Genomic DNA, 16463 nt, shown 5'->3' on the forward strand with positions numbered 1-16463 from the left:
CCCCATGGACTACAGCCCACCAGGCTCCTCCATCCATGGGATTTTCCAGACAAGAGTACTGGAGTGGGGTGCCATTGCCTTCTCCGGATTCACAAGCTACTCAACAAATATTTTAAGACACTGTGGAGTCAAAGATGAAGAAGTCATAGTATCATGATTTCTAGAAACTTCCAGTTGTGAGAGGAGTGGTACATTAAAAATAAATAATTATACAACATAAGAATAAATAAGGTAATAGAGGCAAATATCAAATGCTATTGGAGCCAAACAAAAAGGTAAAGCAGCCTGCCTGAAGGGAGGGACAGCTGTCAGAGAGGAGATAACAACTGGGCTTAAAAAACCGGCCCATTTACTAGAATTTTATCCAGATACATGGACTTCACAATAGAACACAAACAGCCACAAGATCTATGTTACAACTAGCTCTGCTTTCAATAGTTAGAACTAGTACCTCTCTTACCACAAGTCTAAATGAAAGGTTTAGATAAGATGAATGCGTAATTTCTTCCAGCTCTAAAATTATATGATTCTACGAGTTAAACTCAGATCACTGTATAAATACCAAGAAAGAAAACTCAAGAGGGTAATAAAGTAGCCAGAACTATTAAAAAAGGAGTTCTTTCTGGATGGACTTGGAGGTTCTTTGCTTAGTGAAATAAGTCAGAGAAAGACAAATATTGTGAACCTCTTACATGTGGAATCTAAAAAATAAACTAGTGAGTACAACAAAAAAGAAAGAGATGTACAGATAAAGAGAACAAATTGGTGGGGAGAGGGAAATGGGGAGGGGTAAGATAGGGTAGGGACTAAGAGGTACAAACTACTATGAATAAAATAAATAAGCTCCAAAGAAAGCTGAGAGCCAACTGTGGTGTTGGAGAAGACTCTTGAGAGACCCTTGGACTGCAAGGAGATCCAACCAGTCCATTCCAAAGGAGATCAGTCCTGGGTGTTCTTTGGAAGGACTGATGTTGAGGCTGAAACTCCAATATTTTGGCCACCTGATGTGAAGAGTTGACTCACTGGAAAAGACCCTGACGCTGAGAAAGATTGAGGGCAGAAGAAGAAGGGGACAACAGAGGATGAGATGGTTGGATGGCAACATCGACTTGATACACATGGCCTTGGGTGGACTCCAGGAGTTGGTGATGGACAGGGAAGCCTGGTGTGCTGGGGTTCATGGGGTCGCAAAGAGTCGGACACGACTGAGCAACTGGAACTGAACTGAACTGAAGGATATATTGTGTAACACGGCAATTATAGCCAATATTTTATAATAACTATACATGAATATAACCTTTAAAATTGTGAATCACTACACTGTACACCTGAACTTACATGATACTGTAAATCAATTATACCTCAACTAAAATAAAAAAAATTTGTTTTTTGCTGCACCAAGTGACATGTGGGGTCTTAGTTCCCCAACTAGGGATCAAACTCTCGGCCCCTATAGGGAAGCGAGGAGTAATAACTTGGACCATGAGGGAAGTTCTATATACCTCAGTGTTTTTTTTTTAAAGGAGTTCTTCCATTAACCATTTACTTTTTTCTTAGAACTTAAAAGTCTGAGAATGATATGTGTCTCTATCTAGAATAAGCTCTAGCACAGTAAAGAGTGATAACTGGAAGGACATCAAGAAGCTAAGAACTGAAAAATGCAGGTGGATAGCAAGAAGTGAAGCATTCAGTTCAGCAAAAATTGCTTAGACTAGAAAGAAAACAGGCAGTAGATAGGAAGTTGTAATGTTTACATTCCTATTTACCAATAAAAATTCGGAATAAAACCAGATATTAAAATGTATACTTCCAAAAAATGAGGTAGTTGTTGTTTGAAATTTTGCCTTGACAGACCACATTTTAAATAACTATTATCAGAAAAAGTTCAGTTTAGGAATTATAAAGAAAATAATAAAAAACTTAAATATACGCAACTGAATTAGCTCCAGGATTGTACTAAGGTGGGTAATCAAGTAATTCAGTTCACCAAACATTTATTAAACTATGCTTAACAGTGCTAGTTGTAAAATACGTAATCTCAGTACTCATAACGTTCACTGACCTAATGTTAAGACTATAATGAAGAAAAAAGAGTAACTCTTACCCATCAATCATATTTTCAGGTGGGTGTTTTTCATCACTTGATGTAGCTAAAATAACTTCAGTCCCTTCAGAGCTCAAACAAAGATCAACTTTTCTCATTTTAAAGTGTTTAATCTGCAAGGAAAACAGTAACAAAACGATAACAACAAAAATAACTTTACTCTCTGAACTTCATCTGAGAAAAGGAAGAGAAAGTCTGTTGCCTAGCACACAGCTTAACAACCAAGTTATTCAACCAGTGGGAGGGACTCTAGCATGTTTATTTAGTAAGTAAACTTCTGACTTCTCCCAGGGATAATCTGTAAGATATGAGTATTTCCAATACTCTACTTCACAAAACAAGTCCCTGACACTGACATAATTTTTCTGCTTCTAAAATTAAAAATCCTCAATAAATATCTGGAAACAGTTAATAAGCTAGAATAACATGACTTGGTAAGTTTTTAAAAAGTATTTGTATTATTTTATTTCTGAAATTTAAAAAATGCAGAGTATAAAAATAGACTTTGTACCTATTTATCCATACAAGTATCAACTGAAGTAGTAAGCAACATTATTTAAATCTTTAAAAATACCTATCATCATTTTTTTAGCAGAAATGTGAAATAAGAGAGAAGGCAACTTTTCACTTATTATTAAATTCTAAATCAGTTACTTGGTTGATGAACTTAAAGACATTTCTGTTGGAGAGTAATATTTGAAGTTTGATAAAAAAGCATATTGAAAAGATATTGTTGAGCTCTTCCATGAACCCTGGAGGGTAAGACAGAAGGAAGACCAGAGGAGATTACATCAAAACTTACCTTCCTACTTGATCTGCTGGTGATAGGACACAAAGCAATATATAGATGCAAAGTGACAATGAAAGCTGTATCTGTAAAGAATTAAAAAGATGAATAGTGTTTGGAAAAGAGAGAAAGGCTTCCAATACACTTCACATGTTGGCCCAAGTGTCTAACTTAAAAAAAAAAAAAACTATTTCAAATAAACAAGAGGGTACAGTGAATATTACATATATTAAATAACTATATACCAACTTCCCAGATTTAATAAATGTTAACGTTTGCCATATGTACTCTTTTTGTCCTTATTCCTTTCCCTGCCCAGTGGTAATAGCTATTCTGAAATTGGGGGAATATTCTCCCTGACTATATTTTTATTTATTTATTGGCCATGCTGTGTGGCACGCAGTATCTTAATTTCCCATGAAGTGTGGAATCTTAACCACTGGATCGCCAAGGAAGTCCGTGACTATTATTTTCATACTTTTACCATATATGGTCAAGAAGATCCCCTACAGGAGGAAATGGCAACCCACTCCAGTATTCTTGCCTGGAAAATTCCATGGACAGAGAAGCCTGGTGGACTACAGTACTGGGGTCAAAAGAGTGAGACATGGCTGAGCAACTGAGCATACATCAGTATGGACTATTTTAAAATTTAGATGCTTTCATGGCGTATACTTGCTACTTGCTTTGTTCATTCAATATTATGGCTTCAAGATTTTATTATGTTGATGTAATCTACTTTATTCATTTTAACTGCTATAAGATATTTCTCCATTTCTCTAATGATGGTTATTTAGGTCTGTTTCCAATTCTTTGCTATTATAAACAAATTTATAACGCACATCTTTGTGCATGTATCCATAGGCACATCTGGGAGAAAATCTTTATAATAAATCGTATTTTTCTTTGTAGAAGCAAAATTGTTGAATTTAGAATTAGTATATCTCCAAGTCAAAAACTGATGATTTGATCTCTAAATCTAATACAGTATCATTTGCAGTATATGAAAGTTTCTGCTCCCTCATATTCTCACCAACTTGTTATTGTTAGACAGTTTGGGTCAATCTCGTTGGTGTGAAATGGTATCTCAATACGGTTTTAACTTGTATTTCCATGATTACTAATGAGGTTGAATACCTTTTCATTTTCACGGGCCACTCACGCCTCTTCTTATTTGCTTTTTCTTATCTTTGCTCATTTTCTATTGGATTCCTATTTTTCCTTCTGCCCTTTTCCTTTTGATTTGTAGAAAAAAAAATATCCTGGGTACAAATACTTTGCTATAGCATTACAAATATCTTCTATACTATAGCTTGGTTTTTCTTTTTAACATTTTTGTGTGTGTGTGTGCAAGAGCTCCTCCATCATACACACCTTCTTTGTTTTTGAACTACAACATACATACAGTTCAGTTCAGTTCAGTCGCTCAGTCGTGTCTGACTCTTTGAGACCCCATGAATTGCAGCACGCCAGGCCTTCCTGTCCATCACCAATTTCCGGAGTTCACTCAGACTCACATCCATCGAGTCAGTGATGCCATCCAGCCATCTCATCCTCTGTTGTCCGCTTCTCCTCCTGCCCCCAATCCCTCCCAGCATCAGAGTCTTTTCCAATGAGTCAACTCCTTGCATGAGAGTGGCCAAAGTATGGAGTTTCAGCCCTAGCATCATTCCTTCCAAAGAAATCCCAGGGCTGATCTCCTTGCAGTCCAAGGGACTCTCAAGAGTCTTCTCCAACACCACAGTTCAAAAGCATCAATTCTTCACCGCTCAGCTTTCTTCACAGTCCATCTCTCACATCCATACAGGACCATAGCCTTGACTAGACGGACCTTTGTTGGCAAAGTAATGTTTCTGCTTTTCAGTATGCTATCTAGGTTGGTTATAACTATTCTTCCAAGGAGTAAGCGTCTTTTAATTTCATGGCTGCAGTCACCATCTGCAGTGATTCTGGAACCCCCCAAAAATAGCCTGACACTCTTTCCACTGTTTCCCCATCTATTTCCCATGAAGTGATGGGACCAGATGCCATGATCCTCATTTTCTGAATGTTGAGCTTTAAGCCAACTTTTTCACTCTCCTCTTTCACTTTCATCAACACGCTTTTTAGTTCCTCTTCACTTTCTGCCATAAGGCTGGTGTCATCTGCATATCTGAGGTTATTGATATTTCTCCCGGCAATCTTGATTCCACCTCATGCTTCTTCCAGTCCAGGGTTTCTCATGATGTACTCTGCATATAAGTTAAATAAGCAGGAGGACAATATACAGCCTTGACATACTCCTTTTCCTATTTGGAACCAGTCTGTTGGTCCATGTCCAATTCTAACTGTTGCTTCTTGATCTGCATATAGGTTTCTCAAGAGGCAGGTCAGGTGGTCTGATATTCCCATCTCTTTCAGAATTTTCCACAGTTTATTGTGATCCACACAGTCAAAGGCTTTGGCATAAATAAAGTCAATAAAGCAGAAATAGATGTTTTTCTGGAACTCTCTTGCTTTCTCCATGATCCAGCGGATGTTGGCAATTTGATCTCTGGTTCCTCTGCCTTTTCTAAAACCAGCTTGAACATCTGGAAGTTCACGGTTCACGTATTGCTGAAGCCTGGCTTGGAGAATTTTGAGCACTACTTTACTAGCATGTGAGATAACTGCAACTGTGCGGTAGTTTGAGCATTCTTTGGCATTGCCTTTCTTTGGGATTGGAATGAAAACTGACCTTTTCCAGTCCTGTGGCCTCTGCTGAGTTTTCCAAATTTGCTGGCATATTGAGTGCAGCACTTTCACAGCATCATCTTTCAGGATTTGAAATAGCTCAACTGGAATGCCATCACCTCCACTAGTTTTGTTCATAGTGATGCTTTCTAAGGTCCACTTGACTTCACATTCCAGGATGTCTGGCTCTAGGTGAGTGATCACACCATGCTGATTATCTTGGTCATGAAGATCTATTTTGTACAGTTCTTCTGTGTATTCTTGCCACCTCTTCTCAATATTCTGCTTCTGTTAGGTCCATACCATTTCTACCCTTTATCGAGCCCATCTTTGCATGGAATGGTATCTCTAATTCTCTTGAAGAGATCTCTAGTCTTTCCCATTCTGTTGTTTTCCTCTATTTCTTTGCATTGATCACTGAAGAAGGCTTTCTCATCTCTTCATGCTATTCTTTGGAACTCTGCATTCAGATGCTTATATCTTTCCTTTTCTCCTTTGCTTTTCACTTCTCTTACCTCTTCAGACAGCCATTTTGCTTTTTTTGCATTTCTTTTCCATGGGGATGGTCTTGATCTCTGTCTCCTGTACAATGTCACAAACCTCCATCCATAGTTCATCAGGCACTCTATCTATCAGATCGAGTCCCTTAAATCTATTTCTCACTTCCACTGTATAATTATAAGGGATTTGATTTAGGTCATACCTGAATGGTCTAGTGGTTTTCCCTATTTTCTTCAATTTATGTCTGAATTTGGCAATAAGGAGTTCATGATCTGAGCCACAGTCAGCTCCTGGTCTTGTTTTTGTTGACTGTATAGAGCGTCTCCATCTTTGGCTGCAAAGAATATAATCAATCTGATTTCGCTATTGACCATCTGGTGATGTCCATGTGTAAAGTCTTCTCTTGTGTTGTTGGAAGAGGGTGTTTGCTATGATCAGTGCATTTTCTTGGCAAAATTCTATTAGTCTTTGCCCTGCTTCATTCTGTATTCCAAGGCCAAATTTGCCTGTTACCTCAGGTGTTTCTTGACTTCCTACTTTTGCTTTCCAGTCCCCTATAATGAAAGGATATCTTTTTTGGGTGTTAGTTCTAAAAGGTCTTGTAGGTCTTCATAGAACCGTTCAGTTTCTTCAGCGTTACTGGTTGGGGCATAGACTTGGATTACCACGATATTGAATGGTTTGCCTTGAAAACGAACAGAGATCATTCTGTCGTTTTTGAGATTGCATCCAAGTACTGCATTTCGAACTCTTTTGTTGACCATGATGGCTGCTTCATTTCTTCTGAGGGATTCCTGCCCGCAGTAGTAGATATAATGGTCATCTGAGTTAAATTCACCCATTCCAGTCCATTTTAGTTCGCTGATTCCTAGAATGTCGACATTCACTCTTGCCATCTCCTGTTCGACCACTTCCAATTTGCCTTGATTCATGGACCTGACATTCCAGGTTCCTATGCAATATTGCTCTTTACAGCATTGGACCTTTCTTCTATTGCCAGTCACATCCACAACTCGGTATTGTTTTTGCTTTGGCTTCATCCTTTCATTCTTTCTGGAGTTATTTCTCCACTGATCTCCAGTAGCATACTGGGCACCTACTGACCTGGGGCATTCCTCTCTCAGTATCCTATCTTTTTGCCTTTTCATACTGTTCATGGGGTTCTCAAGGCAAGAATACTGAAGTGGTTTGCCATTCCCTACTCCAGTGGACCACATTCTGTGAGACCTCTCCACCATGACCCGCCCGTCTTGGGTGGCCCCACACGACATGGCTTAGTTTCATTGAGATAGACAAGGCTGTGGTCCTAGTGTGGTTAGACTGACTAGTTTTCTGTGATTATGGTTTTTACATACATTCAGAAAAGATTACAAATCGTAAGTATATGGTCCAATAGATTTTCACAGGAACAGAGTGTCACCAGCACTTGAGACAGGCCCTTCTGATGCTCTCTCCTAGTCATTACCCCTTTCTCCTTCCCAAAGATAGCATGGTCGTTATTTCTCACACAATAAATTTTGCCCTGACATCATGTAAATGGAACCATACAGTTGGTACTCACTTATATATGGCTTCTTTCACTCATCATAATGTGTCTGAGATTTACCCACGTTGTTATGTGTAGCAGAGTTGAAGTGCAACTGAGTATCCCAGTCCCCACCCAGCTCAACTCAAAATAAGATCAAGGAAATCAACCCCTCAGTGGAGTTTCACAAGAAACTGGGCATGAGCTAAAAAGCAAAAAAAGGTTTCTATGGTCTTGGGTACTTAGATTAAGCTCTGATGAAGGAAGGAACTGATCTCACTCTCAAATATGTGAAATCAGAGGTAAAGCTGAAACTATTAAAATAAACCTACAACTTTACCCTTAGTTGGACTGAAGTGATCTCTTATCCTAGCTATTAGACAAAGAAAATGTGTTCTTTCTGGGAAAAACCCCACCTACTTCAGTATCTGTTGTTCTTTTTTTTTTTTTTTTAAAGTCCGCCGGCCCTGCCAGCCACGCCAGCCACGCCACCCCGCCCCCGCCCGTTCAGTATCTGTTGTTCTTAAGCACAGTGTCAAACACACAAAGTCACTTGAATAGCACAGGGAATTATAGCCATTATTTTTTAATAACTTTTAATGGAGTTATGTTATAACTTATAATCTATAAAAATACTGAACCACTATGCTATCTACCTGAGATTAAAATAATTCTGTAAATCAACTATACCTCAATAAAAATTAAAAAGTAAAACCTCTTCTAAAAAACAAAAACTTAGCAAAAAAAACATCATTTGAAGCAGATCTACAGATGACCCAAGTGCTGGAATTATAAACTGACTAGTGAATTCAGTGATAAGATGGACAAAATGAGTGAAAGGAAAGGGAATTAGCAGAGAAATGTAAACTATTAAAAGAAACACAATGAAAATTCCAGAACTGAAAAAATACCATATCTGAATTCACTTGATGGGTTTAACACCATATTAGACACAACACAAGAAAAGGTCAGTGAACTTTAAGAGACAGGTCAATAGAAATAATCCAATATGAAACAGAGTGGGGGGAAGCTGAAAACAAAACAGAGCATCATGCACCTGTGAAACAATATCAAACTAGTCTGAAATATCAACACATGTAATTAAAATCCCAGAAGAGGAAGACAAAGAGGATAATATAGACGAATAATTTAAGGTGATATGGCTGAAAAATATCTAAAATCTATGAAAGACATAAACCCGCAGATCCAGGAAGTTCAGTGAACCATAAGTTGGATAAATACAACGAAGATCCCACCAAGGCACACCTTAGTTGACTGCTGAAAATTAAAGAAAGAGAAAAAAATTAAAAGCAGTCAAGCAAGAAACATCTTATATGCAGCAAAACAACAAGAAGAATCAAAATTGACTTCTCATCATTACCAGTGGAAGCCAAAAGACAATGGAATGACATCTTTGATGTGCTGAATGAAAAAATAAATAATTTTATTTTCAATAAAAATATCCTCTAAACGTGACAGCAAAATAAAGACAAAAACAAAATATTTGTTATCAGTGCAGAGTTGGGGACACAACTGAAGTGACTTAGCACACACACAGACTCATAGTACAAAAAATATTAAATGAAGTACTTGATAATTCCTAGTTGAATTCTGGATCTGTGGGAAGGAATGAAGCGCACTAAAGATGGTAAATATATTTATTTCTAACATAAAGAATATTATTAAAATTTCTAAAGGACTACTGACTAGGGGACTTCCATGGTGGTCCAGTGGTTAAGACTCCACATCTCCACTGTAGGGGGTGCAGTGTTTTTTTCAAACATTCTTTTCCCTTTTTTAAAAAAATCTCTTGGCTGTACTACACAGAATGTGGGATCTCAGCTCATTGACCAGGAATCAAAGCCATGTCCTGCACTGAAAGCACACAGTCTTAACCACTGGACCGCCAGGGGAGTCCCAAGGGGGCACAGGTTTGATCCCCGTGTGTCAGGTTATTAAGATCCTGCACTGCTGTGTGGTGGGGCCAAAAAGTAAGACTACTGACTGAAGTAAAAATAATATCAAGGACTGGTAGAAATTTCACAGATGAAAGTAATAGACACAATAATAACACAAAAGAGAAAGACAAATGAGGCTGTACTTTTTGTAAAGTACTTTGGTAAAGTTCTAATGTTGAACATGAACTGACAGGCTATTAATTCAAAGTAGAGTAATATAGTGAGGATACATGTTATAATCCTAGAATTAGGATAATACAACCACTAAAAAAACATAAAGAGTTATAGGAAGGAGGTCAACAGAGAAGAAAAATTGGAATACCATAAAATATATGATAAATCTGAAAGGCAGAAAAGAAAAGAAGAAGATAGAACAAATTGAAAACAAATTACCAGAAGACAGATTTAAGTACAAATACACAGATTATTCCATTAAATATTAGTAAATCAAACACTGTATTATCAGACTGAAGGGAAAAAAAACAACCAAGTACTCTTTTCAGGAAACACACTCTAAATAAGAAAGTAAAAGGACAGTATAAGATAGAATAAAATCTTAGTATCTCATCAGGTAAATTCCCCTATTTAAATTTTCCCTTATTTAAAACCAAATTTTTTTGGTTCTATCCTCTACACATTATTACAAAGTTTTATTAAATTATATTAAAATATTTTTTGAGATGTGGATTATATCCATTATAGGTTGAATTCAATCAACTGTGGATTCAATTCCATTATAGGCTAATTTGGAGAGAAGAGACATGTTTATGATAACGAGTTTTCAAATACATGGATCTGCAATATCTTTTCATTAAGACTTCTTTTAAGTCCTTAAACTATATAGTTTCCTACAAACATATCTTCACCTTTATTATAAGATTCACTCTTAGACACCTTACGGTTTCCATTATTACATAAATGGGATCTTAAAAAAAAAAAACCTATTTTTAAAAAGTCTTATTCTTTACCATACAAGGAATATTTCTAACATTTCACCATTAAATGTGATGCTCACTGAATATTTCTGTCAGACACTGTTCACTGGGTTATAGAAATTCCTTTAGTTTGTTCATTTTTTTCTTTTAAACACAGATGAACACTGAATTTTATCAAATGCTCTTCTAACATTTACTAAAGCGATCATATAGATGTTTGTATATGTTGCTAATGTGATAAATCAAGATTTTCTAATGTTATAGAATCCCCAGTTTGTAGCATAAAATCTATCTACATGGCCAAGGTATAATATTAGTATTTTCATCCATAGTTGGATTTAGTTTGCTAGTATTTTTAGAAATTTTGCAAATATATTTCTAAGTTTAACTTGCCTATAATTGTTTTTGTTGTTATTTAGTCCATGTTTGGATTTGGAATTTAGACTATACCCCTAACATGAAGAAGTCAGAAAGTTTCCCTTATTTTTCTGTTTGCTAGGTTATTGGATCCTATAAGTCTAGTAATGTTTGTGTGTAGATTTTTTCTTATTTCAACAGTTCTTTTATTATTTCAACAGGCTTTCTATACCTTCTTGAGTCAATTTTGAAATTTATATTCTGACAAAATTATCTATTTCTTCCTAGTTTTTTTTTTTATTGGCATCAAGTTCATTTTCTATTGTAATTCTATTGATAAAATCTAGTACTGATATTGTTAAAAAACTGTGATAAGATTGGTGAAGAAAAAAGGCATATATGCTAATGTTTTTATTTTTCCTTTTTTCTTGCCAATTTTATAACAGCTTTTAATACTATTGATACCAAGGAACTGGTGTTTTGTATTTTTTTTTAATTTTTATTTTTACTTTATTTTGCTTTACAATACTATATTGGTTTTGCCAATGAATCCGCCATGGGTGTACATGAGTTCCCAATCCTGAACACCCCTCCCACCTCCCACTCCATATTATCTCTCTGGATCATCCCCCTGCACCAGCCCCAAGCATCCTGTATCCTGTATCGAACACAGACTGGTGATTTGTTTCTTACATGATAGTATACATGTTTCAATGCCATTCTCCCAAATCATCCCACCCTCTCCCTCTCCCTCTGAGTCCAAAAGTCCGTTCTATACATCTGTGTCTCTTTTGCTGTCTTGTATACAGGGTTATCATTATCATCTTTCTAAATTCCATATATATGTGTTAGTATACTGTATTGGTGTTTTTCTTCCTGGCTTACTTCACTCTGTATAATAGGCTCCAGTTTCATCCACCTCATTAGAATTGATTCAAATGTATTCTTTTTAATGGCTGAGTAATACTCCATTGTGTATATGTACCACAGCTTTCTTATCCACTCATCTGCTGATGCACATCTAGGTTGTTTCCATGTCCTGGCTGTTATAAACAGTGCTGCGATGAACATTGGGGTATAAGGGAACTGGTTTTCATGAACATTGTTAACCCTTAGTTTGAGGACAAGAAATCTGGTAAATTCCTAGAAATAAAGATTGAGGTACTTGGATGTTTATTTTCAACAAAATTCTGAAATTACTATATTTTATTGTTATTAAAAGCATGGCTTTGAAAATCTAAACAAGAAAGTAGCAAAACTAAAAGCAACAATAACATTAATTCAAAAGTTATATCAAACTTAAATATTTCTTTTTGTTTGTTTGATAGAGTTACTACCTATCAGAGATATTTCTGAACATTTCAACAAACTTCAGACCAGGTATCTCAGGATACCCTGTGGACTAGCTGAATAAACAAGGATGGGTGATAGGCAGTACTTTAGGTAAATATTTATTTCTCAGAATGGTTATACTCAAATAATGATTAATGGAACAGAATGAATTGTGAAGACCTCTATCCTTATCACATTCAACATTTTTCTTAATTAAGGATGAAAAAAATGTTTATTAATGTTGCAGAGGACACAAAGTTGGGATGTCAGCTAATATGCTAGATGACACAATTAGCACACAAAAAGATCTGAGCAAGCTAAAAAAATAGACTGCCATGAATAAGATATTTAATAAGAACTGTAAAGGCCTATGTGAGTGAAGTCACTCAGTCGTGTCCGACTCCGTGACCCCCATGGACGGCAGCCTACCAGGCTCCTCTGTCCCTCGGATTTTCCAGGCAAGAGTACTGGAGTGGGGTGCCATTTCCTTCTCCAGGAGATCTTCCCACCCCAGGGATCGACCCCAGGTCTCCCACATTGTAGGCAGACGCTTTACCATCTGAGCCACCAGGGAAGAGCCCTGTAAAGGCCTATACTCAGACTTTTTTTTTTTTTTTTGACTGTTCCTCTTTTATTATTACACAGCTTAGACATGGAAGAAGTGACTGTGGTCAGTACACATATGAAGATTATGAAGGCCATGGTTTAGATTAATTTGCAGGGCAACTGTTATAAGGTCCCCCCTTTTCTCCTTCAGGGTGGTCCCTGAGCATCCATCAGTGTTTGGTGGCTGCTTCTAGCAAGTCTTTTGCTTCATTAATTTTGGTTGCTAAGTAAGGAGATCCACCTTTATCTGGGTGATTCAAAATCATGATTCTCCTGTGAGCTGCTCTAATCTTGGCCTTACTGGCAGATGGGCTTATACCCAAAATGAGACTTGCTTCTCGCCTACTCATTTTCTGTTCAAATCCTCCTTTATAGTAGGATGAAAAGCTAGGAGTTGAAATCTTCTTCGCAGTTTCTGTGATTACTTGTCCTAGAGGTTTCCAGATATGAAATGCGTAGCGACCTGCAAAGCCAAGAGCTGCAATACCCAGCCCCACAGCTATCAAACTTCTTGCCAGCCCGCGGTCGAGGTCGGCGTCCGACGGCTGGGCGGGGGGCTGCGAGAACCCGGCGTAGCGCAAGCCTTCTCCGGCGGGCGCGACGCCGACCCGGGCAGCCATGGCGGCGCGGTTCGGGATCCTCGGAGCACCGCGGTGCCTACGGGGCGGCCGCAGGGACAAACTATACTCAGACTTTAAAAAGTCAATCACATCAGGAATGGTCTTGATCATGGATTGGCAGACTACTGCCTGAGAGCCAAGTCTACCCTGACATCTGTTTTTGTGTGGTCCATGAACTAAGAATGCTTTTTACATTTTAAAATATTTTTCAAAATCAAAATATTTTGTGCCACATGAAAATTATATGAAATATGAAATGCATACAGTTCACTGTCCATGGATAGTTTTATTGGAAATGGCCACACACATTCATTTATACAGACTGTCTATGGCTACTTTTGTGCTATAGTGACAGAGCAGAATAGCTGTGACAAACTATAAGACTCATAAAACCTAAAATATTTATTATCTGGCCCATTAGAGAAAAAGTTTGCCAACCTTTCACCTATACGTATAAAAGGTAGAGGATCAGTTGATTGCAAACTCACTATAAGACAAGAGTGTACTGTATCTGCCCCCAAAGGCAAAGGAATGTTACTTCAAATTGTATTAATAGAGTCATGAAGGAACCATATTCTATCAAAATCTTTGGAAACCAACTAAGGGCCAGGCACTGTGCTAGTAACGCAAAGATACTATGTAGTTAATCTTTGACTATGTAAACCTAAGACAAAGATGGTGACTAAGACTTGGTTTTTGCCTTTAAGCTGAGTCAAAAAAGATGGCCAAGCATGAAACTAATAATTTGTTACGTGCAAATAGTGTGATACACATCTAGAATACTGTGTTCAGTTCTAGATAGTACAATTTAAGTAGGACATTGTCAGGCTTGATATTGTTCAGAGAACAAAAAGTTCATGATGATCTATAAACTATGTTAACATGGAAAAAGCGGAAAGAATATCGTTTCAAGAAGAGGTAATTTAGTGAGACAAATGTGACTACAAGTTTTAATACCACAAATATTCATAAATAGAAAAAGGATTAGAATACAATTCTAGTATGAATTTTAAGAAGGAAAACATAATAGATATAAGAACTTTCCTACAAAGCAGATTTTTAATCTTTTCCACCCTTTAAAGTGTCCAAGAAGAAGACTAATTATCTTTGGAAGAAACTTGCACTGGAGTTCTTTTAGACTGAATCAAATTCTAGGAAATGTAGATAACGAAACTTGAATGCCAGGTCAAGATGGTGGGCTTTATTTAGCCTGTGGTCCAGTGGTTCTCAATTGGACTGGGGATGATTTAGCCCCCCATTTGTCCATTTCTGGGGACAATCTGGCCATCGCACTGGGGTCTGTGTGTTAGTCGCTCAGTTGTGTCCAACTATTTGCAACTCCATGGACTATACTCTGCCAGGCTCCACTGTCCATGGTATTCTCCAGGCAAGAATACTGGAGTCGGTAGCTATTCCCTTTTCCCAGAGATCTTCCCTACCCAGAAATTGAACCCTGGTCTCTTGCATTGCAAACAGATTCTTTACATGTGAGCCACCAGGGAAAGCCCATAGTGGGGGTAGGGGGGGATGCTACTGTCATCTAGAAGCATTTGGGCATTTCATGATACTACTGCTGCTGCTGCTGCTAACGTGCTTCAGTCATGTCTGACTCTGTGTGACCCCATAGATGGCAGTCCGTTAGGCTCCCCTGTCCCTGGGATTCTCCAGGCAAGAACACTGGAGTGGGTTGCCATTTCCTTCTCCAATGCATGAAAGTGAAAAGTCAAAGTGAAGTCGCTCAGTCGTGTCACACTCTGTGCGACCCCATGGACTGCAGCCTACCAGGCTTCTCCACTCATGGGATTTTCCAGGCAAGAGTACTGGAGTGGGTGGGTTGCGATTGCCTTCTCCATCATGATATTACTAAATACCCAAAAATGCATAGGACACTCCCCCAAAACAAATAATTATCTGACTGAAAATGTGAATAGTGCAGAAGTGGGAAAACCCTGAGGTAATCTATTTGGGGGTGGAAACATGGGGGTTGGTAAGTGACTTGTAAAGCAAGGAGAGAACCTGCTTTACAAAAGCGTTATTTTAGGGAAATATATCTAGCACTGATGTGTACGTAGTAGACGAATAAGGAAGGGAGTGTAATCTCCAAATGTTCAGTTTTGTTCTAACCTCACATTCTTACAACCTAAGTTGTCTGAAGGAATTAAACTTTAATACTAAGCTATTTTCATACCTCCTATGGCCACCAATGGAGAAGGCAATGGCAACCCACTCCAGTACTCTTGCCTGGAGAATCCCATGGACGGAGGAGCCTGGTAGGCTACAGTCCATGGGGTCGCTGAGAGTCGGACACGACTGAGCGACTTCACTTTCACGCACTGGAGAAGGAAACGGCAACCCACTCCAGTACTCTTGCCTGGAGAATCCCAGGACTGCAGCCTACCAGGCTTCTCCGCTCATGGGATTCCGTCTGTTGGCTGCCGTCTATGGGGACAACTGACGCGACTTAGCAGCAGCAGCAGCAGCAGGAGCAGAGCCACCAATATCCTTTCTTTTTCCTCTGTTGGGTGGAATTATTCAAATAACAAGTGGCAGAATTTGGGTTCACTTTAAAGCTTTTTGTTGTGGTTAACGAGAAAGTGGCAAACCAATCCCAAAGAACCCCAAAATACAGCTCAGCAGATATGCTGCTTAGCAACTCCAAAATGCAGGTTCAGGGTGTAGTCTAACTCCCCATCCTGGGAGGCCTTACTTAATTCATTTGTGTTCACTCAGGGCCTCAGTTCATTAAAGGCGGTGAACTCTGGGATGCCATCCTTTGCATTTTTAACATTCCCTGACACTGGACTTCCCTGATGCCTGTTCTCTAAACCCAGTGCCACTTAGCCACCCTTTCACCTCCAGTTCAAAGCCATTTCAAGACCTCCAAGAGCCCCAAACACATACTTTTGGACGCTCGGCCCCAATTACATAAAATACACGAGCCCATATCCTATTAATACAGTAAATATAACCCTTAAGTATACAGGTTACGTTTCAGTTGATAGGTTACATCTTGGTACATTTATTAA

General features: G+C 38.2%; 1 protein-coding gene and 1 pseudogene across 6 annotated transcripts in view; both read right to left on the reverse strand.

The window, feature by feature from the left end:
• Positions 1–16463, reverse strand: part of IFT25 (intraflagellar transport 25) — a 37099-nt gene that overhangs the window by 19739 nt on the left and 897 nt on the right. For all 6 annotated transcript variants that reach the window (XM_069592287.1, XM_069592304.1, XM_069592299.1 and 3 more), the window contains exons 2-3: positions 2907–2977; positions 2105–2217 (exon numbers count right to left, since the gene is read on the reverse strand). In XM_069592287.1, coding sequence (XP_069448388.1) covers positions 2105–2217; positions 2907–2977 — 184 coding nt within the window. The remainder of the gene's footprint in view (positions 1–2104; positions 2218–2906; positions 2978–16463) is intronic.
• LOC138441394 (dnaJ homolog subfamily C member 15 pseudogene) lies at positions 11365–15490 on the reverse strand (annotated as a pseudogene).

This window comes from Ovis canadensis, chromosome 1 (genome assembly GCF_042477335.2).
Source record: "Ovis canadensis isolate MfBH-ARS-UI-01 breed Bighorn chromosome 1, ARS-UI_OviCan_v2, whole genome shotgun sequence".
NCBI lineage: Eukaryota > Metazoa > Chordata > Mammalia > Artiodactyla > Bovidae > Ovis > Ovis canadensis.